Source organism: Purpureocillium takamizusanense, chromosome 4 (assembly GCF_022605165.1).
Source record: "Purpureocillium takamizusanense chromosome 4, complete sequence".
In the NCBI taxonomy this organism is placed as follows: domain Eukaryota; kingdom Fungi; phylum Ascomycota; class Sordariomycetes; order Hypocreales; family Ophiocordycipitaceae; genus Purpureocillium; species Purpureocillium takamizusanense.
Genome location: NC_063071.1, coordinates 1,151,046 through 1,172,846, shown reverse-complemented (window position 1 = coordinate 1,172,846; position 21,801 = coordinate 1,151,046). Strand labels below are relative to the sequence as shown.

Sequence of the window (21,801 nt, the reverse complement as noted above, 5' to 3'; positions counted from 1 at the left end):
GGGGTGACCATTGTGAGTGAATTGCAACGACACGAAGACCCAGGCCATGTCACGCGAGGCCGAGGCATTTAATGCACTGGGCAACTATCGCGTGAGCCCAAGTGGTATCTGAGTCTCCCCCCTTTGTCCGTCGGATCTCAAATCACATATTGCTCCGCGCCGCGGTGCTCATCGGCATCCGCGATCAGAAGCGCCATCCGTGGTGGCCCGACAGGCCCTCGCACGCGCTCGAGAGACCACCAACTCGGCTCTATTCCACGGAACCTGTCGCCAAATTTGGGCTGGGTATTGCCGTCTCTTTGGCGGTTTCATGGCCGGCAAAATAGACAATGATCCTGCACTATCAGACCTTGCAGTCGATCGTGGTTGCTGGGGGGGCCATGGGGCCGTTGCGGTGCCGCTGCTCGTCATCCGTCCACAGCTTCAATAACACGCGGGGTTTGCCTGAGCATCTTGAATACCAAACGGCCTGCCTGTTCCTTCGAGCGACCACCTTTGATTGCGGTCGAAAACTTCAAGTAAATTATGCTGCAATTCATCAGCTCTCAGATCTCGCTCGCACCATCGCCTACATTCCACACCATCATCGCAACGCGCGAACCTAGGTCGTGCAACCTGTCCCCCTGTCACTTACATCAGCTATTTGGCGCCCTTGCAAGTGAGGCTGTAAAACCTGCATGGCAGGATCCAATCCAAGATGCACTGTTTAGGCATTATTTCCCTTCCAACCCGGAACCTCAGCTGGCCGGGGTGCAGCCACCATGCGCCAGCTTCCGTCCTCTTGTTGTTATAAGTCGTCGTCGCCCGTGCCTTCCAGCGCACGGCACATCTGCAGCTTACTCACCCTTTCTAAGCCAGCTCCTAGACGCAAGGGCCCAAGATGGGCGTCAGATCCTCGCCCGCTTCTTCGAGTATATCTGGGGCTGCGCAGAGCCTCTTGACCAAGTCGGAATGCGTCCGGTTTCCCAATATTTACGAGTTTGTGGCGGGCAACGGCGCTCCATGTGATGGCAAAGGTACGCGATGCGCTTCTGTGTACGAAAGACACGATGTAAGCCAGAGATCATGCTCACATTTTTTTTAAAAAAATAAAAAAACAGCCCTGGTTCGCTCTGTCAGGTTTGCCCAGGGACAGTCCGCTCAATTCTGCGTGCTCAATGCAGCCACGCTGGAACCCACGCACCCCGTACCAGAACATGGCGGTGTTGGCAAAAAGATCGCGGAGCTCATCATCGTTGAGAAAGCCGACACCGCCGTCCTACAACTCATACTGCAGCAGCGAGTTTCCGAGAGAGACCGCTCATCGTTTCTAAAGTGCCTCGACGACTATCTCGAAGACCAGCCGTCCTTTAACTTCTCAGATGTCACGCGACAACTCGCCCCTTTACCCTCTGTGACGTCCAAGCAGCGGCACGTCGCCTTCAAGTACGTCACCGCGAGGGAGTTTGACCGGCCGTTTCGTCTGGAGTATACGCAGGTCCAGCAGGCGGGGAGAGCGGCCGGCGCGTGGAGAATCGGTCGGACTTGGGGGCCAATGAACCCGGTGCAGCGACATGAGACCGAGGGCGGGATTTCCGAGTTTTGCCCGCTCGCCGTGACGCGCACGCAGGCGGCGGTGTGGTTCAACGGAGATGGAGACGAGCTCTGGAGTTTCGGTGAGTTTGACGTCCTTTGAGGCGTGTCTGCGGAAGAGAGAGACGAGGGTGTGCGCCGATTCTAACCTGTCCCGTTAGGGGTCATCTTGCTCGATGAGCCGCCTCGCATGGTAGGCTTACCAGGCAGGCTGCGGCCGCCATACCACGTTATTGAGGGCGAGCCGTATTCTGGCTATCACTCTCCAGCCGAGCTTTTGTCTGAATGCATGCGTCGCAACGCCAAGCTGCAGGCTGGAGACATTCCTACCCCACTCATACTGGCGCAGAACCTGTATCGGGTGGTCGGGTTTGAGTGGACGCTTTTGATATCCTACTACACGCGGGATCTCAACTCCATCGAGTGGGCACTCCAAAACGGCAGAGGGGATCACGAGACCAGCACCGACGACCTCAAGGCCGCCATGCAAACCCTGTTCCTCAGTCGACGACGGATCCCCTGGTACCGGGGCTTGCTTCGGGAGCAGTTGAGCTCATGCCAGCCCAGGGGGCGGCGTTTCTGGAGCACCGCGGGAGATTTCATCCGCAGCAAAGCCGAGAGCACCGGTACGACGTCGGAGGAGATTGCCGACGACTTTAGGCAGCTCGAGTACCTCATGTCGCAGATGCACGACCGGCTGGACGCCAGCATGGCGCACATCACGGGCCAGACTACGATCCTGGAGGCGCAGCGGGCGCACGAGCAGAATCAGATGACGCTGAGGCAAAACGAGATCACGTTTGCGCAGAACAAGACGCTTCTCGTGCTGGCACTCGTGGGGACCTTTTTCCTGCCCATCAGCGCGACGGCCGCCGTCTTCAGCATGGCCGGGAGCTGGGCGCCGGGCGAGAGCTCGTTCCCGCTGTTCTGGGCCATCAGCATCCCCATGTCGCTGATCTTGGTCACCTGCTTCATGTTGTTCCAGTATTGGGAGTTTGTCAACCGGCGGCGTAGGAGTCAGGGGAGGAGGCCACGACTGGCTGCACGAGCTGGTGTACGCGAGGGCAGTTAGCGATGGATATTACGAGATGGACAATACACCGCGTGGATACGAAGCTGGTGATGGAAATTTGGATAAACTCGAAGAGTCTACTACTTGCTACTCCCCCAGGCCCCAGGAGCGGAGAGTGGTGAATGTATCAGTCCAATCAGGGGGGGATGGGGGTTGCTTGGAAGACGACAGGGCAACCGAGAGAGCCAAGCTACGTCGTTACATGCCTCTTTCTCGTGTACTTCGTAGAGTCAGACTCGAAGGTGAAGATTCCGCATCACTGGGTACCCTGCCATGTGAGTGAGTACGTAACGCGTCAGACTGCGTCGTGTGTGCAAACACTGGATCCCATCTGTCAGCACGAAGGTGGTGTCATACAAGCCGTGGGATATTGCCCTGGGCATCAGACAAACAGACGACCCGACCAGTGAATCAGAGCTCGAAATCCGTTCGCCAGGCAGGCAGCCTCAGCCGCAGGAGGTGCTGCCTTGTTGGGGGGTGTCGTAGTGCCTGAGCCAATCAACGAACGCTTACAGGGTTTTGCCAGGGGGGTGTTAGCGGGTACGTAGTGAAAGTGCCCGGTGCTGCTGCTCCTGCCGCTGGGTGTGTGAGTGAGTGTGCGAGTTGTGCCTGAGGACAAGGGCAGATCCACCCCTCGCGCCACCCCCCTCCAGACAGGCTATAAAAGCGGCTCCTCCCTCGCCCGTCTTTCAGACCTTCTTTTCTTCCTTTCCTCTCCATCCAAGTGCACGGGCGTTTTCCTTCTCCGTGAAGCGATAAGCTGAGAGAGGAATTTTGCTAGTTGAAAACTATACTATGACCACTCCTGATTGGGTTCGCCTGGTTAGGGAATTTTTGGAACCTATTCTCTGACGTCTTGTCTCTTCTTTCATTGCGGCTCGGTTCTTTTGGACCGACGCGAGGAAGGAATTTTTCTCGGCTGGGCGTCTGAACCCGCTGGCGATGCCGCCGTTGAGCGGCCGCGCACGATTGACGACGGACGATCCGCGGAAAGGCCATCATTACTCTTCGCAAAGACACCTTTTGAACCCGCTTCCAGGATATCCCGTGCTACTGCTTCATCTTGCGAGTAGCAGCTTCGTTGGCCGCAAAAGTCGTTCATGCGTGTGTATGACCGCCTGTCAGGAACCATGATCCCACGGCGTATGCAAACTTGGACCGTAAAGTCACTCCATATTTGGTCCAGCATTACGCCACGTAAGCCAAGTAAGCCACGGCATCGTGGACATCTTCAAATCTCACAGTCGCCATGGCCAAGCAACAACTTGCTCCGTCCACGCATCAGCGGCGTGACCTCGTAGATGTGGCCTCTGCTCGTGCTTTGCGTTACCCTACATACACTGCTGCAGCTTGGCGAGATTTGTACACTGCAGTTTGACACACAAAAGAAAGTGAACTACATGGCCCATCTGCTTGCTTGCTCAAATGCGCCTCGCTTGTCCCCTCAAGCAAAAATTGTCTGCCGAAACTCTCACAACTGTCCCTCCTGCTGCACCCACGCACTGCTGCGCTGCAAGCCGGCTGCGACAGCTACTAATTTACTCCTGCTGCCAAAAGTGAGTTGGTGGGTGCGCCTGCCGCTGCTGCTGGTACTACTGCACTGGGCAGTGTAGCGCGGGGCATCGTCCATTCCAGTCTCCAGTCTTGGGCCCCCATCAATTTGCAGTGACTCAAACTCTACCGCCCAAGCATCTACTACTGCTACTACCGCCTCAGCCTTGCGGCCCTGCCATCCCAATCGAAACCTTGATTTCCCAAGTATTTTACCTCGATGCTCTGCAAATGTCTTGCTTCTCTAGTTTCCTAACTCCTCGAGTAGACACGTCCATTCGCGAGCGGTTCTGTCACTGCGCCTGACCCGGCCCAATACTTGCCCCTCGTTGCGACTCGACCACGGCCTCTTGGCCTCGAGAGCACGACGACACACCACACAACCCATGGCGACCGAGGAAGGGCCATCCCCCGCCGCCGCGGGCAACGCGGCAGGTGAAAAGAAGGACCAGAAGCAGCCGGCCAAGGCCCAGCCCGCAGCGCAAGGCGAGGCGGCCGCCGGCGAGAAGAAGCTCTCTAATGCCGAGCTGAAAAAGAAGGCCAAGGAGGAAAAGGCGGCGAGGAGAGCGGCTGCAAAGACGACGCAGCCGCCTCCTCCCTCAGGCGCGCAGGGGGGTCCCTCGGATGGCAAGGGCGGTAAGGGCAAGGGAAGCAAGCAGGACGGCCATTCCGCGGCACATCACCATCGCGCCGCGTCCAAGTCCGTCCTGCCGCCCCCGGCCATCAAGGACAACAAGCCCAAGATCCCGGAATGCTTCAGCCATCTGTCCATGGCGAAGCGGATATCCTACATGCAGGCCGACAAGGACGTCCACCCGGCGGTCCTGAGGCTGGGCCAGCGGATGGCCTGTTTTGTCATCAGCGACAGCCTCACAAGAGTCGAGACGACGCTGCTGGCGTTCAAAAGGGTAAGGATGATCCGCGCTCGTCACGCAAGTCATCGGCGTAGGGCACGACTGACAAACGGCTGCAGGTAATCACCGACTACTCGACTCCTCATGGCGCCACCCTCTCCCGACACTTCACTTCCCACGTCCTCAACCCGCAAATCGAGTACCTCACAGCGTGCCGGCCCATGTGCTTCTCCATGGGCAACGCCATCCGGTGGCTGAAGCTCCAGATCAGTAAGATCGATATCGACCTCCCCGACTCGGACGCCAAGAAGCTGCTGTGCGAGTCCATCGACAACTTCATCCGCGAGCGCATCGCCCTCGCCGACATGGTCATCGTCAAGGAGGCAGCCGACATGATCGTCGAGGACGAGGTCGTGCTGACCTACGCGCACCACTGGCTCGTCGAGCGGGCCCTGATCAAGGCCAAGAAGGACGGCAAGACCTTCACGGTCATCCTCATTGACGACCCCTTTGAGCGCGTTGGCCTCGCGCACGCCGAGAGGCTCATCGCCGCCGGCATCAGCGTCACATACGCTACCGACTTTGGCGCCCTGCGCACCAACCTGAAGGAGGCGACGCTCGTGCTGACCGCCGCCGAGGCCATGTTTAGCAACGGCGCCATGTACGCGCGGGCCGGCACCTGCGACCTCGCGGTCAACGCCTCCGACTTTGGCTTGCGCGTCGTCGCCCTGTGCGAGACCATCAACTTCACCGAGCGCGTCTCCATCGACTCGCTCACGTACAACGAGATCGACCCGGAGAACTTCACCGACGAGGGCTTCAGGCTGATGTTTGACACGACGAGGGACAAGTACATTACCGTCGTGGTGACGGAGCTGGGCAACTCTTCTGCCAAGTCGGTTCCCGCCATTCTTAGGAAGCTAGAGGAGCTGTAATGCGTCATGGCTTGGATGGACTGTTAGGGACCCAATAGACGTACGCACGGCAGCGAGGACAGCGTTCAAATGTAGCGTTGACACAGCAATGCCCATATTGCGAACTCATGACGGCGCATTTTAGACGCTCAAATCGGGCTGCACTGTGTATCAAAGCAAAAGAAGGCATTTTCCAAAGACTTTGTAAACGGACCCGTGATGCCTTTTCTATCCCGTGCCCAATATGTACAAGCACCCCACGCGCTCTCTCGTACAACCCATCCCTATAAGCAGCAAAAAGCCTGTTCATCTCTCCTTCCCCCGATAATCTTTCATGCCCTGTCATGCCTTTCTTCCCCCTTCCATGAGGCCGGTTCCTCGCATTCGTCCATCCATTCGGATCTCATGACCCTTCAGCCTCCGCCTAACCCTCTCCCGTTCCGCTCATCACCAAAAAAAAAACTTGCCCCCCTCCCCCGTCAAGCCTCAAGCCTCGGCGGCGGTGTTGTCCCGCTCGGCCTTGCGCGCCCGCTTCTCGAGCAGCAGGGCCTTGCGCTCGCGCAGCGTCTCCGTCTGCCGGTCGTCGACGCCCTGCAGCCAGTACCCGAAGCTGGCGCCGCCGAGCGCGTACGCGGGGTAGGCCCACAGGCTGGAGCGGTTGAAGAAGGGGCGCATCTCGATGCCGACTTGCCAGAAGCGCACGGCGAGGCCTGTTGTACATGTCAACCCGTTAGCTAGCTGATTCCTTTAAGCGGCCCTGCGTGTGGGCCAGCCGTTGCCGTCTGGCACATGCCGACGGGTACTCGGATTTCGCCCCAGCCTAGAGCGAGTGCCATTGCTGGTTGGACCCTTTTCGCTGTGGCCGGAGGCGAGGACGGGCGGCGGCGGGCAGCGTCGGAAGAGGAGGAGGAGAAGGAAGGCTGTCTGCGAACTGGAGGACCGGGAGTAGAGGGTCAGGCAGGGGCGGCAGCAAACGTACCGAAGCAGCTCCAGAAGGCGATTCGGTGGACCATGGCGGGCGTGTGTGCGTGGGAGGAGGTTTGCGTCGCTCGGGTGTTTTGACTTGCGAAGGGTTGCTGCGTACGGCTCGAGCGAGCGGAAGGGGCCAATTCAGGCGGTCGGTCGGTCGCTCTCGTCGTCGGGCGTCGTCGTTGTCTTCGTCGTCAATTGAGGCTGCTGCGATACCGCGCCGTGGGGAATGTCGGTTGGTGAGGATGCGTTGAAGCTCCAATTGAAATCGTGGTCACGTGGTATGTCACATGAGTCACATAAACCAGCCAAGAATCGTTGTCAGGCGACCTGACTGTTTAAATTGATGAATACAGCCCCGAAGCGAAACTCACAGTTGAATAATCGCTACTCAAGAGTCTATGAGAAACCAAGTCTCATCATACAACATGTACAGTTTATCTGTCTACGTACCAAGTAACATGCCCCATGCTCTACATGCGCCGCCATGATCGGGCACCTGCTATAATTGAACGCCAGAAGGAACAACTCCGCGCCATGCAAGTCCACAACATAAAGTCTAACCAAACATATTGTCCCGTCTATTCGAGGTCATTGTATACGGCGGAGGAGGTGCATCACCCTGTGTCGAGTTGCGCACCTGAGGCTCTGCTGGCGGAGGCGGCGGGAGAGCTCGCTGGGGCAGTGGTGTCCCGGCCTGGGTCCACTGCACCGTCTTGGCAACCATCTTGCCCATGTACTGTTGGATGAACGACTCGCTGGACAACTGTGAGAACCATGACATACACAGAGCGGTGCGAACGACTTACGTATAATAGCTATGCTCAGCGTTGTGAGGCGAGACCAAGTTGTGAGCGAGCTCGTGAGCGAACACGACCCACCACCACGTTGCGGCTTCAGCCCTGGCAGCACCTGTGTTTTGGCCGGTCAACTGCGTGGCGTGAAGCTGGAGGAAGAATCGCAGGTTGCAAAAAATGCTGCCGCCCGTGTTGAATGCAATAGTCCCGCCAGCTTCGTCGTAGAAGATGTGCACCACCCCGGGCGACAGGGAGTAAATGCTGCCCACATCGACCAATAAAGTCGCAAAAGAGTTGATGGCCGTCAAGTTGGCCGTCAAGAAATCTGCTGCTGGCCGTGTCATGTCCTTTGAGACATACACCTTCATCCCGTTGGACGCCTCCGCAGCAAAGTTGATGTTTGTCGCGGGAGTGCTGTCACAGTATGTGGCCTGCTCCTTCACCTCGCTGACGTTGGGCTGAGAGAACACGCCATTAGATCCGTGCGCGCGTGTCGCGTGGATCGCATTGAGCAGGTTCTGTTGTACAACAGCGGGGCTAGTAACACGACCGGTGTCCTTCTGCGGACGCTTTGCGCTGCTGGCTTGTTGTCCTGTAGTCGATATTTGGCTTGGCTGAGACGGTGCATCCACAAACCTCTCAAGTTGCCTCTGTGCATCGTTCTCGGTTGTGTTGTCAAGCCCCAGCTGACGGGTGAGTCTGGAAAATAGACTGCCACTCTTGCCAGTGTTACCGGCGTTGCTGGCGGCGGAATCGTCCGGTGAGCCCCAGGATCCCGGCATGGTGGGTTTCGCAGGCGTTTGGGCCACCTCACGAGCAGCGGGAGCAGCAGTAGGTAGCCCGGGGTCACTTCCTTGCTGTGCCCAAGTCTGTTCCCGCTCCTGAATCCTCTGTCGTTCCTCCTCCAAGGCCTTTTGCCTCTGCTCTTCAGCAATCCTAGCTTCGGCAGCCTTGGCGCGAAGGATTCTATCAACGTTGTATCCACGCGCACGTAGGCCATACAAGTCGAGTGTGAGAAATGGTTCAAAAAACAGATAGGCCTGCTGATTAGGGCGACTGAGGAGCATCTGACACACAGCCTGGCCGATCTGGTACATGTCTGGCCGGGACTCGTCCGACACGTACAAAGTCCAAACGCCTTGGTCGTAGGCGCCAGCTGCTGATCGCTTCTCGGTATGCGACTGACGGTGCTCCTTCAGGCTGCGACGTAGCGCCACAGAGCGGACCATGGCCACGCGAAGGTGCTTCTCAAGCCACTTGGTGTCGTGCTTGATGGCGTCGCGGCGGTAATTCGCATATTCGTACAGAAATATTTTGGACCGCTCCAAAACGTGTTTCCTCAACGGCTCTGCGTTCTTATGGTTGAGCATTTGGTGACCGATTCGCACATCCTCCTGCACAAGGCTGCTCAGCTTCTGCGCCCCGAGTTGTAGGTAGAAGGTTTCCAAGGCGTCCTCCTCAGGAGCACAGATCAAATGCTCCTTGAACAAGCGGTAGCTGATGATATCGTCCAGTACCACGATTTGGCTGGCTGAAGCCAGCTGATACTGCCTGATTGGCGCGTCGTCCAAGTCCAAGTCAATCAAATCTCCTTTGTTGGGTGTGGCAAGTTCTTTATACGCCAGGAGACAAGCAGACGTCTTCATGCGCCTCCAAAGCTCCTTGTCGCGCTGCAGTGTCGAAGCGACCTCTGCAAGGGACTTGAGTAGATCAAGGTACTTTTCTGGGCTCTGCAAGATGCTGAGCAACCTTGCCGGCTCGGTGCACACCATATGCGCCACCTCGAGCTTGGTCGGTTCGCTCTTCGCTCCGCAATGAAATAAGAAGGCGTTTGCCTCTTGGCCAAAATCGACAAAGTCGAATATTTCGCCATACGTGACCGAACTTCCCAGGTAGGTGTGTGTAGGGGTGATGTACGACACACTCCCAGACTTTTCTGGCGTGCGGGATAACTTGGATCTGCTGACTGGCACGATCGGCGCGTTCTTGAGCTTTGCAAGACTGTTGTCGCGCACTTCAGTGATACGAGAGGCAAAGTACCCGAATAGAGTCATGGCAGCGCGTTGATCCTTGGGAGGATTGGCAAGCAGTCTGTTGACACACTCAACCATTGGAGGGTCCCGGGCGACACCGAACTTGTTTGCATGATCGTGGAGATCCTTTCTCAGGATGTCAAACCCAAGCAAGGCTGCTCTCTCATTTGTGAAACAGGCCGAGGGTGGGACAAGCTGCCCGCTACCTTGCAACGGGAGAATAGCCTTTCTGGTGTCCGCAAGGTGGAAGCCGGCATAGCGGTTGGTGTGATGATTGGCGATGAAATAAGTCATTGCCGAAGAACGCAACAAGCCGTCCTTGGAGGCCATCATGTCCACGAGCTCAGGGACAGACGGGTGAGTGCGAAGCCCCAAGATGGACAGGAACCGCGCTTCGGCACTGGATGGACGCCAGCTTCCCGGTGGCCCAGGCCATTGCAAGATGGATAAGCCCAATGTGCGGAGGCTGTCTTTTGGCTCAAACAGCTCTGAAACCTTGTATAGTGTTGTAGTGCCTTTGGTAGGCTCCATGCCCTTCGGACCAGCCTCTGCCGGGCAAATCTTCGACTCTCTCAATTTCTTGAGATCATCGGACGGAATGTCGTTTTGGACAGATGCAAGATACTTGATCAGCTCCATATGGCTCCACCTCTTGTCGCCTGCGTCGCCGGATGCGTTGAGGAGTCGGGTGAAGATGGTATCGAGGTCCACCGTTTTCCTTACTCCAACGGCTGCCAGAAACTTTTCCTTGACCTTTTCACATCCCTGGATGACCGGTAAATCGTCGAAGAGCTTGACGGAAGGGAAAAACGACTCGTTGGGTTTCCGCATGCCCAGCTTTGTTGGCATAACCGGGTGGCTCTTGACAAGGGAAGCTACAGCCTCCCTGTCCCGGGCGGTGATGAGATCCCAGTTCTTGGACAGGACCGTTAATACTTGCACCGCAAACTTCGGAGATCTCGTGACGCTCTCTTCCTCGGCCCTTGACCTCGCGGTCTCAATCAAGAATCTCAACCACGGAAGGACATCCAAAGCCTCCCAGCCCAAGGCATGCAGCTCCGCTACAGATGAATGGGCCGTGAACGCGTAAGGAATTGTAGTCGGAGGAATCGGGAGATGTGCAGGAATCTTGTTGACGTTCTGGAAATTTGTGATGCTTCCGAGTGCGATAATTTCGCCTTGGTTATCCTCGGGGCCAACCGTGGCGACGGCGACCTCAAGAAGTGCAGATCGGCTGCCGGGGTCTAGTTCCCCACTGGCGCTCTTCTTGCCAGCCCACGAGATGAAGTTTGTGGCTTGAGATTTGTTGAGCGCCTTTGCTTCAAGCTCTTTCTTGACATCAGTGACGGTGATATGAGAGACCAGCCCAAAGTCAATGAGCTTTCGTACGAAGGGGGCTGCCTTCATCTCTTCTGGCACAATTGGGATGCTGTCCACGAATGAGCTCAGATCATCAGAGCCAAGGCGAACCTGCGTTGTCTGCAAGACGCCCTGACTGGAATACATCTCGATGGAGGCCTTCCTGAAGCAGGTCCAGAAGGCTTCTTCCATGATCTGCCCAACCTGGCCGCTCGGGGTCGAGTCGCCAAAGGTGAACGTCTTCAAGGTATGCAGGGCCTCGGGCATATACTTTGCGATGTTCTGAGCGGAAATCCTCTTCCCCTGCTCGGCCGTGCTGCGAAGCCGTTTGCTGAGGTCGTCCATCTCGTTGGAAAAAGCCAGCCTGGCGATGATACCGGCGGCCCGTAGAAGCTCGACGTTCCACGTCCGAACCCACCGAGCATTCAGATCAATAGCCTCTCGCTCGACGGTAGGGATGACTGATGGCGCAGATACGTGCATTCCGGCTCCTGTCGTCTGCATGGTGGGGAAGCCGATGAAAATGCGCCCGCCAGGTTTCTTGCTAGGCAAAACCGAAGCAAAAACGTCGGTAGCTCTGGTAAATGCGCCATCGCTTGCCGACGCAGCAGAGGCTTCAGTCTCGTCATAAGATGCCGTCAGAATAGATAGCCTCGTGGTCTTTGGTGGTGGCTTCTTGGTAGCCCGCTCGAGCTCCGATGCAAATGATGTCGACACGTTGGTCTTGATGGATGCCGACGTGGCACGCAGGAAGATGGCCGACGTGTTCACCTTTGTGACATCTTCAGAAATCCTCGGCTGCGCAGCACTGTCTTCGCTCTGCGATTTTGACCTGCTGCCAGGGTGTGACGAACTGGAGGTGAGGCGAGCAAAGAAGGATCTGAGCGACGGGGCTTCGATAGATCCGTACGCATCGGGGTTCTTGGTCGCTGAAGCAGCCGCCTGCGGCTTCCAGCCCACAACTGACATGTACGAGGCGTCGATTTGCGTGCTCGTGCGATCCACACTAACGACCTTCATGAGGCCTTCCTTTGTCCGCGCCTCCAGATCACGGGGCAGAGGCAGCTCCGCACTCGGAGACGACTTCTTCGTGAGTGACAAGATCTTGTGGTCGTCGATCCAGAATTCTATATTCTGCAGCGCGACAAAGGTCAAGCTGGTGGCGAGGAACTGGCTGACCGAGAGCAGGTTCGGAACGGGCGTCGTTGAGTTTCGATAGTCGAGCACAAAGGTGGTGTGCTTGCTGGCCTTGTCCTCGGGGAGGTGGGACTTCTTGGTGAAGAGAGAGTTCCCCTTCCAGTAAAACGCCATGGCCTCGCTGCCGGAGCTGACGAAAGGCTCCTCGCAGTCGGCAAAGACACTATAGAAGCCGACGCCAAACGCTCCTATCTTGGTCTCGTCGGGGTTACCCTCAGCGATACGTTTCAGACGTCCCCAGTCCGTCTTTGTGAAGGCCTGGCCATCGTTCTGGACGACGAGCCGTCGAAGGGTGTGATTCGACACGGTGTGCTTGAGCAGCTCGGACCGACTCGTCGTGTTGGGAGGCAGCGGCACCTGTATCGAGGGTATCGTCTCCCACTTGACGCTGACGGTAGTGGCCTGCGCATCGGCTGCGTTCTGTATGAGCTCTCGAAGCGTCGTCCACTCGCCCGAGTATCGAGCCAGGACCTTGTCTATGAGGGCGCGGGTATCGACGGTGACGGCCTCTTCGTCCTCGCCATCGCGGAGGGCGGCGGCGCGCAGGCTCGAGTAGTCCATGGCGGGCGCTCCAACTTCAGTGCAAGATGAATGTCGTTGTATCAGATTCGCATGTTGAGTGAATACGATGGTATACGTGTCGAAAGGCGTACACGCGGTGGAAGGACGAGGCTGCGAGGTGGCGAAGCGAAGGTTTGCCGAGGTGAAAGGCTGGCTCGTGTGGTATTACAAGGCAGAAAGGTTGCGTGCCCGCCGTGACGTGTCTGCGGAAGGACAGAAGTACAGCCTGGAGACACTGATGGAAGACGTTGGAACGCGGCCGACGCCGAGCTGTGGGCGCCTCGTGTGGTTCCTTGCCGAAGGTGTTGACGGGGACGAAGCAGCTGAGCTGTCGACTCAGCAGTATCAAGTACATGCCTAGCTAGTGGACGGCTGCTGACGTCGACGTGGTGACCTGTGCCAGTGGATGCCGCCACCGCCCCGGGCCCCCCGCCACTAACAGCCCCTGTCACGTCAGGCACCGAAAGGAACTGGATATGGGATCCGCAGGGTCGATGCAGACCAACAGAGCCGCTCGTGGAGACGTCAATGAGCCTGGGTATCCATTATACGGCTTATGCTATGCCATGCCACGCTCCACAGCCTGTGCAGACGGCTGCGGTGGGTTGACCTCTCACAAGATCTGCCACAATGGAAGTGTCACCATCTGAGGAAATTAGGGTGACTTTCTGAACGATAATATAGCAGGCGTATCAAGTACTGGATGCGCCGCCACCCCTGGAGACACTATGCGCAGCCGCGTTGGGTATCTCTTCGTCATGATGCAGCGAGCCCTTGCCGCTCATGTGTAACTATTACGGCCGCCAGTTTGGCTCATCGCTCGTCTCTCCCACGACGAGCCGGACTCCTGCTACGTTTCCGGTGCTCCCTCGACGTCGAACGCCGCCGCTCCCTACTCCGCTCCCGTCCCCCATCTCTATGTCGCCTCCCCCTCCGGTCCTCGTCCCGGCTACGGCTGCGCTCCCCCCGGCGCCGCCTGCGCTCGTCGCCATTGCCCCTGTCGTGCCTATCGCGGCTGCGGTTTCTCACCCGGTCGTCATCGCGATCCCTGCTGCGCCGTCGATGCCTCCTCTCGCGGCTGCGGCTGCGGCTCCGGTGTCGTCGCCGCTCTCGCCTCTCCGTATCGCTGTCCCGCCGGGACCGCTCCCGTCTGGTAGCAGGCTCCGCCGCAACCAAACCCGCAGGCGGTCCGCTCGCCGGCCCGATGGCCCTCTGCGTGCCGACCTCGGTGGCGTTGGCGCCCGTGGTGTTCCTATGCGGCGGCGGCAGGCCCAGTGTGCGCGCGATGGCGTCCTCCTCGGCCTCCTTGATCTTGCGCAGCTCTTCCCTGCGCTCGCGTTCGAGGCGCTCCTCGGTCGTCTCGTCGCCGTCGGCGGCCGCGGTGGCGGCGTCTTCGTCTGCCTTGGCGTACCAGTTGAGGTCCTTGCCCTTTTGCCATCGCCCGACGGGCGCCTTGAGGCTGTGGCCGAGGTAGTTTTCGCGGTGCGACGAGCTGGCGACTTCGTCCCAGCTGAAGTTGACGCCGCCGCGGGACCCGGACTTGCGGATGGTACCGAGCAGGTCCATGGCGCAGGAGATGGCAGTGATACGTTTAAATCACAGTCGCATTCGATGAGGGCGATGTTTTGGCCGTATTGCGCCGTGTCGTGTTGTGGATGATGCCGGGAGAGGTCTTGGTGGCGGTGGTGAAGGATGGATGCAACTGGCTTGCGATTCCAGGCAACAAACGGCCCACTGTCTGTCGCCCACGGAACTTATAGCGGCACGAATCCACTCCGAAAACGCTAACCCCACGTCACCGAGCACATTGCAGCTCCAACCTCAAACCGTCCTCCACGCGCGCGCGCAAGCTTCCCGCCATCCCTCGGCCTCGTCCATCCTCCACCTTCCCAGCAGATTCGTCGCAACAGCCATGGCCGCCAACCCAAACGACCCGCCGCTGGACGAGATCCAATGGCGCTCTCCGCCCCTCCTCGCGCAAATGGGCGGCCTGCACTCCAACACGATCCTCTTCTACTTCGCCGAGTCGCCCTTCTTCGAGCGCACTTCCAACAACGCCGTCATCACCAATCAGGCCATGAACAACATGTCCATGTACCACTACATCCAGACCCGCGAGGCCTTTGAGGGCCGCCTCAAGACCATGTCCGGCCTCGAGTTCATCGTCGGCGAGGAGCCCGCCGAGACGGGGCCCGGCATGGGCTCCGGCGTCTGGGTCATTCGCAAGCAGACCCGTCGGAAGCGCTACCAGGAGGATGACGAGATCACAGTGCATGCGTCCTTTTTCGTGGTCGGGGAGAACATCTACATGGCGCCGACGCTGGCGGACATTCTGGCGTCTCGAATCGTGAGTGGGCTGGAGCTCGTCTCGCTGCCCCGGGGTTTGCTGACCGTTGTAGATGACGATATCTTCGGCCATCGCCAAGGCCCTTCCAGAAGCAGAGAACGCACGCAAGTGGCGGCCGTCGACTGGAAACGTCTACTACCTGCCGGGAAGCCAGAGCCAAACTCGGACAAAAGGACAAACATCGACCGCCGCAACACCCATGCCTGAGAGCCAGCCCAGTCAACCAAGCCAGCCGAGCCAGCTCAAATCCGCACCAGCGCCTCAGAAACACGACGAGCTATCACTGGAGAGGGCATCTGAGGAAGCATTCCTCATTCATATGCGTCACGGCGGAGAATACATCGACGAGAACCCCATCACCGGCCGCCCGGGCGAGTTCCACCTCTCCTCCACCGGTCGCAAGGCGGTGCCGCCGCCCAAGGCAAGCGCCGAGTCAGGCATAGGAGCCATGAACGGGCCCACGGCCATCAACACAAAGTTCGACGACAAGAAGGACGGCAAGGGAGAAAAGACGCCCAAGTCGGCGACGATGCCGAAGCCCAAGCGTAGGAAAAGTCGGATGAGCAACGTACCGACTCCGGCGCAGACCCCTGGAGCATCTTGAGGCGGCTCGAAAACCTTGTTTTATTGTGACGCGATATGAAGCGTCGACGTGGGGATATGGACAGCGTGTGATTATACTTGATACCCCGGTACCTAGGCTACCTAAATACAAGTCGAACTACTTCTATACTGCTAGTGAATCACGTAGCCGCCGTCCACCAACAAGTTCGCGCCGAGGATGAAGGACGCCTTGGGGTTGGACAGGAAGAGCACCGCATCGGCAACTTCCTGGGGCGTGCCTTTCCTCTTCATGGGCGCTGTGAGGACGCCGGGGGAGTCCTCCGGGATGTCGGCCGTCAACGGAGTGCTGTGATGTCAGCTGCTTGGGTTCCAGTGAGCGGGGTTTTGGCCATGGACTTACTCGATGATGCCGGGACAGACGCAGTTGACTCGGATATTGTGCGGAGCGTACTGTGAGATGTCAGTTTGCCCGCCTCTTGGTAGTTTCCCTCGAGCCGTCTCTTACATCGATAGCATCCGACCTCGTGAGGCTCACAATCGCCGTCTTGGAGGCATTGTACGCAGCTGAAATGGACTTATTAGTCCTATAACCAGATACGGACAACATGCAGTGCAGCAAGCAGATGGAAAACGCTGGACAGGGACATACGCGAGCCTTCCTTGCTGACGATGCCCAGGTTGCTGCTAATGTTGACCACCGAGCCCCTGTTCCCGGGTCGCCCGTCATGCGTCGGCAGAGGCTCCTGCGAAACCATGTGTTTGAGCGCCTGGCGGGAGCAGAGCCACAGCCCGCGCGTGTTGATGCCCATGATGTTGTCGAACTCGGCGGGCGAGAGCTCGTGTGACACCTTATCGGTGCGGTAGATGCCTACACATTCATCAGCACCGTAAGTCAGAACAACGGGGGCCGAGGGCCCAGCAGCGACGGATATTTCGAGCTGGGCACCATGGTATGCTTCTGGTCCGCTCTTCTTTTTGACACGTCTGTGGAACGCAGGATTGGACGCACCGGCACAGTTGACGGCATAGTCGACGCGGCCAAACTTGCCAATCACCTGGTCAAATGCGGCTTCAATGTCCCCCTCATCGAGCACATCCACCGCCAGCGAGAGAATCTCCACACCCTCGGGCGCCGCGGCCTCGGCCCGCGCCTTGGTGTCCTCGAGGGCGGGCACGTCGCGGTCCAAGAGGGCCACCTTACGACAGCCCTCGGCGGCGAAGGAGATGGCCACTTGCTTCCCAATGCCTGTATGCAGCCAAGTGATTAGAAATACGTCAGCCGATGTTCTCCAGCACCCAATTGCGTAGTAGTCCCCCTTGCCCCCGCGTTGACAGCGGGCATGCAGCGTGTTGTTAAAAGGCCGTGTGCTGCTGGGGTTTGCTTACCGGAGGCTGCGCCGGTGACCAGCGCCACACCAGGGAACAGCGTCATGATGAATGGAATCGCTAAGGATGCACAATTTGAAGTCGTCAGTGTGCGAGAAGAGTGAAAGGTCGCAATTATGACAATGTAAGCAGCGGAGGGCAAGCGAACCTGAAATGCAACACAGTGTGCCTGGGCAGTGGTTGTCCAGTGTTGACGGGGGAGGAAGGCGCTCCTCACGATCTCGTACCCGTGTAGAGACACCTCTCAAAGCCCAACCGCTACCAACTGCTACTCCTGCCATGGAACCTTGGCATCGCTCGGATCCCCCTCCCGCCCCGGCCCGCTAACTCTTCTTATGTTGCGTCACTGCACTTCCATCGGCTACTTGGCGATTACGGCAAACACCGGTTGTGTCAATCATGTGATTTAGGCCGCGCTACTCTGGCCTAGGTAGATGATATGCACTTCTATGCACGTATGGATGTGAGTTGGTTCCCCAGATGCTTCTCCGCATGGTCCGCCGGTGCTACGAACTCACTCCGTAACATCCGTCATTACCCTCGCATGGCATACCCAAGAAACGTCGTGTTACTGGACAACCCAGCCCTTGCCAGCCACCTTTTTCTGTGTGACCTTCTTGGCTGGCAGTGGCCACCCCTGGCCGCCAGTCCCTTCAGCCCTCAAATAGGGAACCACCCAACACTCCCTCGTCATCTCGCCCGATGCCAGTGTCGTCGTCTTGAGCTCCTTGATGGGCTTGCCGTAGCTTATGAGCGGGGTACCCTTGGCGAGGCCCGACAGCTGGCCGCCCGTCACGTCCGTCAGCGCGAGCATCCTCGTCTTGGGCTTCTTCTCTGGGTCGAGGCCAGATGGTGTGGCGCGCTGCAGCTGCGAGTACACAATGTACTCGGGGCACTCTTGCGGACTCAGATGAGCAAGCGGCGATGTTGGATGAATGTACACGAGGCCGTCGCCCCCCGAACTCAGCGGAACAAGCGGTATGTAGGGCACGTCGATTGCCCGTCTGGGTTTGCGGTACTGCTCCGGCGGGTTCGGCGCCATGTCCGCACGTAGAGCGACCTGGTCAACAAAGCCACGCGCCACCATTTGCTTCAGCGCGCTGACCTGCTTTGGCGTGGGCGCATCCAGCTTCTCCTGATACTTGAGGTTGGCAAAGGCCGCGACGTTGGTTCGGAGGAGCTCGGTGATCTGCCTGCGCAGCAGCTGCGTCTCCTTCAGGACCTTGAATCGCACAAAGTGGCTCTCACACCACTGCTCTGTAGGATCGTGGGCGAATTCGCCCACTACCTGGAGAAGCTTGATTGCATCTGACCTATCATCCAAGAAGCAGAATGTCTTGTGGACCTCATTGAACATCTTGCGAGCCTCTGCCTGGCGGTTCTCCGCGATGACATCGGAGTTTGTCCTGATCTCCGTGCCATCCTTTGCTGCTAAGGTGGGGATGGCCTGGTTCTCCGGGAGGAAGACTTCCGGAACGGACAACCCGGCGATCATCGCAATCGTGTACGGGAGGCAGTCGTGTAGGTGGCCGACCAGCAGGATGCGCGCAAACCTTGGGGAGAGTGGGAAGATGGACATGGTCTTACCAATGTCCGTCACCTGGCCAGACGGCGACAGAGCGGATAGATATGTGAGAAGCTTCTCCGACTTGGCCAGGCTCTGTCTATCCGGAGGGGTTGGGAAAGGAAAGTTGACCACGTTCTGGAGGTTCATCGCCTTGAGCTGCAGCGTCACACCCTCAATTGGCATGCGTAGCACCTCGGGATCCGCAAACGCAGCAAAGTCTCTCTCGTACACAGCCGATGAGTACAGCCTATAGCAGTGACCTGGGCCCGTTCGACCTGCGCGGCCCGACCGCTGCTTTGCGCTGGCTTTGCTGATCCACCCAATGTCATAGCTCTGGACGCCACTCAGGCGGTCGTAGTGTCGCTCCTTGGATCGGCCGCAGTCGAAGACGAACCTCGTCCCGGGAATAGTCAAACTTGTCTCTGCGACGTTGGTCGCTAGAATGATTTGTCGCGTTCCATCAGGCGCGGGCTCGAAGACTCGCATCTGCTCTCTCGTTGGCAAAAGCGAGTACAGCGGGAGTATCTGCATCTTCAACGGCGCCTCTTCTTGGTCTTCTTCGACCTGGAACTCTTCCTCGTCTTCCTCATCAGACGACAGCCCGTCTCTGTCGTCGCTGTCGTAGTCGTCCACATCACCGAACTCGATATCATCGACTTCTACCGGAGCATCAGCTGCAGATATCTGTACTTTTGGGCCTTCGGCCGAATGAAGACCGCCAAAGGCCGCCTTGAGTCGCTTGCTCAGCTGGATGATTTCGTTGCGACCAGTGAGAAACACAAGGAAACCACCCGGAGGAAGTTTTTGGTGGCCCCTGCTGATCTTGCGGAATGCTTCTTCCACGTAATCATGGTGTGTCTTCCTGGCGAAGTGAATAGTAACGGGATGCTGCCGCCCCTCCACTTCAAGAACCGGCGGTGGTGTTGCGAACAACTTGGTGTTCATGGTCAGGTCCTCTATTCTGAGCGTGGCCGACATGATGATTAGTTTCAACGGCTTAATCGTCGGGTCCTCCTGAGCCAGTTCAGCGCGCAGCTTGATGACACGGCTGAGCATGCCAATGAGGATGTCCGTATTGACGCTCCTCTCGTGAGCCTCATCAATGATGATGGCGGAATACTTGCGTAGGGCAATGTCTTGCGCGACTTCCCGCAGCAACACACCGTCAGTCATGAACTTGATGGCCGTGTTCGCATCGACGGAGCCTTCGAACCGAATCTGGTAGGCAACCGACTTGCCGTGGTCGCCTAGCTCTTCGGCAACTCGTTTAGCCATACTGACCGCGGCAACTCGGCGCGGCTGCGTAATGCCAATCAAACCGGGGGTGGGCGAATCTGGGGACCCGTAGCCTGCTTCATACAAGAATTGCGGTACTTGTGTCGTCTTACCGGAGCCCGTGGCACCGCAAATGACAACAATATCGTTGTTGTGAATTGCCTCCATTAGTCGCTGTTCCTCGGAGACAACGGGAAGCTGCAGTCGGGCCTCCTGAATATCTGGAGTCCTCGTGACGGTGACGCTGTAGGCTTTTCGATCAGTCCGTATCCCGGGCTTCAGCTCCATTGGAAGAGGGTCCTGCTCGGGAGCACGAGGCACGAAGTTTTCGGGTTTTGGTATTTGTAGGCTCGTTGTCGCAGCACTGGTAGGTTTGAAACCAAGGGCCTCGTTGCGCTGCTGCAGGGCCCAGCTCTTAAAGGCTGATTGTCTTGGAGGCCCATCTTCGTTATCGCCAACAGACTCATCAGAACTTTCGTCGCTTGACCCGAGGTCAGAGTCTTCCTCGTCGTCACCGCTCCCGCTTGAATCGTCTTCCGATGGGCCGTCCTCGGGACCCTTGCTCTTGGCATCAGCGTCGCTGAAGCCCTCCCACTCTTCATCCTCGGATCCATCCCCGTCGTCCTCGTCGTCATAAGCCAAGGGGTCTGGGGCAGACGTGTGTATTTTAGTTTTTACACCGCCCCTCTTTTGCCTTTTCTTGATGACTGGCCTGCCCTCATCGTCGACATCGAGCGGCCGCTTCAGGCCCGAGCCGACAGTAATCGGGGCAGATGGTGCCGCCGCAAACGTGGGGACCGTAATCTGTTCTGCCGCTGACTTGTTTGGTATCGGTTCGTCGATCGCGGCGTCGCCCGAATCGTCGTCGAGTTCGTCGTCGTCGTCACCTTCTTCCGTGTCCGCTTCCTCCCTCCTCTCAAAGAGCACATCGTCGGCCTCTTCACCTTGGATGCCGGCGCGCTTCTCGCGCAACGCCCGTGAGATCAGCTGCTTCGTCGTCTCGCGGCCCTGTCCCAATGACCTGCTGCTGGTGAAGAGACTTGTGTCGACTTTCCGCGCGGCCAACTTGGCCAGCAACTCGCGATTCTCGTCTTTGCGCAACTTGTTGTCGATGTACTTTTCGAGGCGCTTGGCCTTTTTGCCGCTTACTTTGACACCATCCTGGCGCAGCTCGTCTTTCATGCGCGCCCTCCTCTCTCTGTCATCGCGCGCCTTCTTCTCGGCCGGGAGCAGCTCCTGATTGGTATCCTGGGCTTCGTGATCATCGCGCCGGACAGCATTTTCGCTGGCCTTTTGGCGCGCGAGCACCCTGTGCTTGCGCTGCCGAGGGACGAATTTGGCCATGTTTGCAGGATCGTCACCTCACGTTCTGCCGACTTGACGATTTGAAGGGTCGTGGGAGGGTGGAGCCTGCCATAATTTTTAGAACCTGCCTCAATTATTAGTGGGGCATCGGCTTTTGCCCACCCTCATGCCAGCTACTTCTGAAGTGCTGCCTAAGGTTCGCACGCAAGTCTAGTCAATGGCGGTTGCCCGTTCTCATCTCGTGTGCGCGCCTGTCATGGAATTCGTCAGTACTATGACTTGGAATCGCACACGGAGCGGATGAGGCGACAAGGGCGAAGTCGACAGCTGCAACAGCAGTGACGGATGCGCCAGGGGAGACATTGATGACATGGACGATGGCCACAGCGGGGCGGCGGGCCTAAAACAAGGCCCCAGGCCCCTAAATTTTTGGCTGCTGCGCCGATTCTGCCAACTGTGACCGCCAAAACCTCGATCC

The 21,801-nt window shown here is 58.0% G+C and overlaps 8 protein-coding genes across 9 annotated transcripts; 3 read left to right on the top strand and 5 right to left on the bottom strand.

Moving 5' to 3' along the window:
* The first annotated feature begins 42 nt into the window (after positions 1–42).
* Positions 43–2,899, top strand: JDV02_005024 (uncharacterized protein). Its single transcript, XM_047986273.1, has 3 exons — positions 43–1,016; positions 1,101–1,655; positions 1,734–2,899. The coding sequence occupies exons 1-3, from the start codon at positions 881–883 to the stop codon at positions 2,642–2,644; spliced, it is 1,602 nt and encodes a 533-aa protein (XP_047842253.1). The 5' UTR covers positions 43–880; the 3' UTR covers positions 2,645–2,899.
* A 1,427-nt stretch (positions 2,900–4,326) lies between these two features.
* On the top strand, positions 4,327–6,152 carry JDV02_005023 (uncharacterized protein). The gene is made up of 3 exons (XM_047986272.1): positions 4,327–4,402; positions 4,464–5,103; positions 5,169–6,152. Exons 2-3 carry the CDS (start codon positions 4,582–4,584, stop codon positions 5,982–5,984), a joined length of 1,338 nt encoding a protein of 445 aa, XP_047842252.1. The 5' UTR covers positions 4,327–4,402; positions 4,464–4,581; the 3' UTR covers positions 5,985–6,152.
* On the bottom strand, positions 6,110–7,155 carry JDV02_005022 (uncharacterized protein). The gene is made up of 2 exons (XM_047986271.1): positions 6,943–7,155; positions 6,110–6,673 (listed from the first exon to the last, which is right to left on the bottom strand). The coding sequence occupies exons 1-2, from the start codon at positions 6,974–6,976 to the stop codon at positions 6,450–6,452; spliced, it is 258 nt and encodes an 85-aa protein (XP_047842251.1). The 5' UTR covers positions 6,977–7,155; the 3' UTR covers positions 6,110–6,449.
* Positions 7,156–7,348: 193 nt separating this feature from the next.
* JDV02_005021 (uncharacterized protein) lies at positions 7,349–13,202 on the bottom strand. Its single transcript, XM_047986270.1, has 2 exons — positions 7,742–13,202; positions 7,349–7,690 (listed from the first exon to the last, which is right to left on the bottom strand). The coding sequence occupies exons 1-2, from the start codon at positions 12,877–12,879 to the stop codon at positions 7,492–7,494; spliced, it is 5,337 nt and encodes a 1,778-aa protein (XP_047842250.1). The 5' UTR covers positions 12,880–13,202; the 3' UTR covers positions 7,349–7,491.
* Positions 13,203–13,517: 315 nt separating this feature from the next.
* Positions 13,518–14,518, bottom strand: JDV02_005020 (uncharacterized protein). The gene is made up of 2 exons (XM_047986269.1): positions 13,856–14,518; positions 13,518–13,834 (listed from the first exon to the last, which is right to left on the bottom strand). Exons 1-2 carry the CDS (start codon positions 14,443–14,445, stop codon positions 13,693–13,695), a joined length of 732 nt encoding a protein of 243 aa, XP_047842249.1. The 5' UTR covers positions 14,446–14,518; the 3' UTR covers positions 13,518–13,692.
* Positions 14,519–14,701: 183 nt separating this feature from the next.
* MED6 (Mediator of RNA polymerase II transcription subunit 6) lies at positions 14,702–16,134 on the top strand. Its single transcript, XM_047986268.1, has 2 exons — positions 14,702–15,226; positions 15,279–16,134. The coding sequence occupies exons 1-2, from the start codon at positions 14,792–14,794 to the stop codon at positions 15,828–15,830; spliced, it is 987 nt and encodes a 328-aa protein (XP_047842248.1). The 5' UTR covers positions 14,702–14,791; the 3' UTR covers positions 15,831–16,134.
* JDV02_005018 (uncharacterized protein) lies at positions 15,815–17,484 on the bottom strand. Of its 2 annotated transcripts, XM_047986266.1 has the most exons (7): positions 17,325–17,484; positions 17,177–17,236; positions 16,800–17,036; positions 16,440–16,658; positions 16,296–16,354; positions 16,191–16,240; positions 15,815–16,136 (listed from the first exon to the last, which is right to left on the bottom strand). In XM_047986266.1, exons 1-7 carry the CDS (start codon positions 17,455–17,457, stop codon positions 15,962–15,964), a joined length of 933 nt encoding a protein of 310 aa, XP_047842246.1. In that variant the 5' UTR covers positions 17,458–17,484; the 3' UTR covers positions 15,815–15,961. The 2 variants fall into 2 exon arrangements, with proteins under 2 accessions (XP_047842246.1, XP_047842247.1); XM_047986267.1 differs by having other exon boundaries at positions 17,177–17,484.
* A 67-nt stretch (positions 17,485–17,551) lies between these two features.
* On the bottom strand, positions 17,552–21,554 carry ECM16 (RNA helicase). Its single transcript, XM_047986265.1, has 2 exons — positions 21,486–21,554; positions 17,552–21,428 (listed from the first exon to the last, which is right to left on the bottom strand). Exon 2 carries the CDS (start codon positions 21,360–21,362, stop codon positions 17,745–17,747), a length of 3,618 nt encoding a protein of 1,205 aa, XP_047842245.1. The 5' UTR covers positions 21,363–21,428; positions 21,486–21,554; the 3' UTR covers positions 17,552–17,744.
* Positions 21,555–21,801: the final 247 nt, after the last annotated feature.

Excerpts from the sequence above, each read along its gene's own strand:
- JDV02_005024 (XM_047986273.1), top strand. The coding sequence starts at position 881 with ATGGGCGTCAGATCCTCGCCCGCTTCTTCGAGTATATCTGGGGCTGCG. Across the intron at positions 1,017-1,100 it reads CGCTCCATGTGATGGCAAAG|CCCTGGTTCGCTCTGTCAGG; the intron begins GTACGCGATGCG and ends ATAAAAAAACAG. Across the intron at positions 1,656-1,733 it reads AGACGAGCTCTGGAGTTTCG|GGGTCATCTTGCTCGATGAG; the intron begins GTGAGTTTGACG and ends CTGTCCCGTTAG.
- JDV02_005023 (XM_047986272.1), top strand. The coding sequence starts at position 4,582 with ATGGCGACCGAGGAAGGGCCATCCCCCGCCGCCGCGGGCAACGCGGCA. Across the intron at positions 5,104-5,168 it reads CGCTGCTGGCGTTCAAAAGG|GTAATCACCGACTACTCGAC; the intron begins GTAAGGATGATC and ends AAACGGCTGCAG.
- JDV02_005022 (XM_047986271.1), bottom strand. The coding sequence starts at position 6,976 with ATGGTCCACCGAATCGCCTTCTGGAGCTGCTTCG. Across the intron at positions 6,674-6,942 it reads CGCCTTCTGGAGCTGCTTCG|GCCTCGCCGTGCGCTTCTGG; the intron begins GTACGTTTGCTG and ends CATGTACAACAG.
- JDV02_005021 (XM_047986270.1), bottom strand. The coding sequence starts at position 12,879 with ATGGACTACTCGAGCCTGCGCGCCGCCGCCCTCCGCGATGGCGAGGAC. Across the intron at positions 7,691-7,741 it reads GCTGAGCATAGCTATTATAC|CGAGTCGTTCATCCAACAGT; the intron begins GTAAGTCGTTCG and ends ACAGTTGTCCAG.
- JDV02_005020 (XM_047986269.1), bottom strand. The coding sequence starts at position 14,445 with ATGGACCTGCTCGGTACCATCCGCAAGTCCGGGTCCCGCGGCGGCGTC.
- MED6 (XM_047986268.1), top strand. The coding sequence starts at position 14,792 with ATGGCCGCCAACCCAAACGACCCGCCGCTGGACGAGATCCAATGGCGC. Across the intron at positions 15,227-15,278 it reads ACATTCTGGCGTCTCGAATC|ATGACGATATCTTCGGCCAT; the intron begins GTGAGTGGGCTG and ends TGACCGTTGTAG.
- JDV02_005018 (XM_047986266.1), bottom strand. The coding sequence starts at position 17,457 with ATGGCAGGAGTAGCAGTTGGTAGCGGTTGGGCTTTGAGAGGTGTCTCT. Across the intron at positions 17,237-17,324 it reads CACACTGTGTTGCATTTCAG|CGATTCCATTCATCATGACG; the intron begins GTTCGCTTGCCC and ends GTGCATCCTTAG. Across the intron at positions 16,241-16,295 it reads CGAGGTCGGATGCTATCGAT|TACGCTCCGCACAATATCCG; the intron begins GTAAGAGACGGC and ends GACATCTCACAG.
- ECM16 (XM_047986265.1), bottom strand. The coding sequence starts at position 21,362 with ATGGCCAAATTCGTCCCTCGGCAGCGCAAGCACAGGGTGCTCGCGCGC.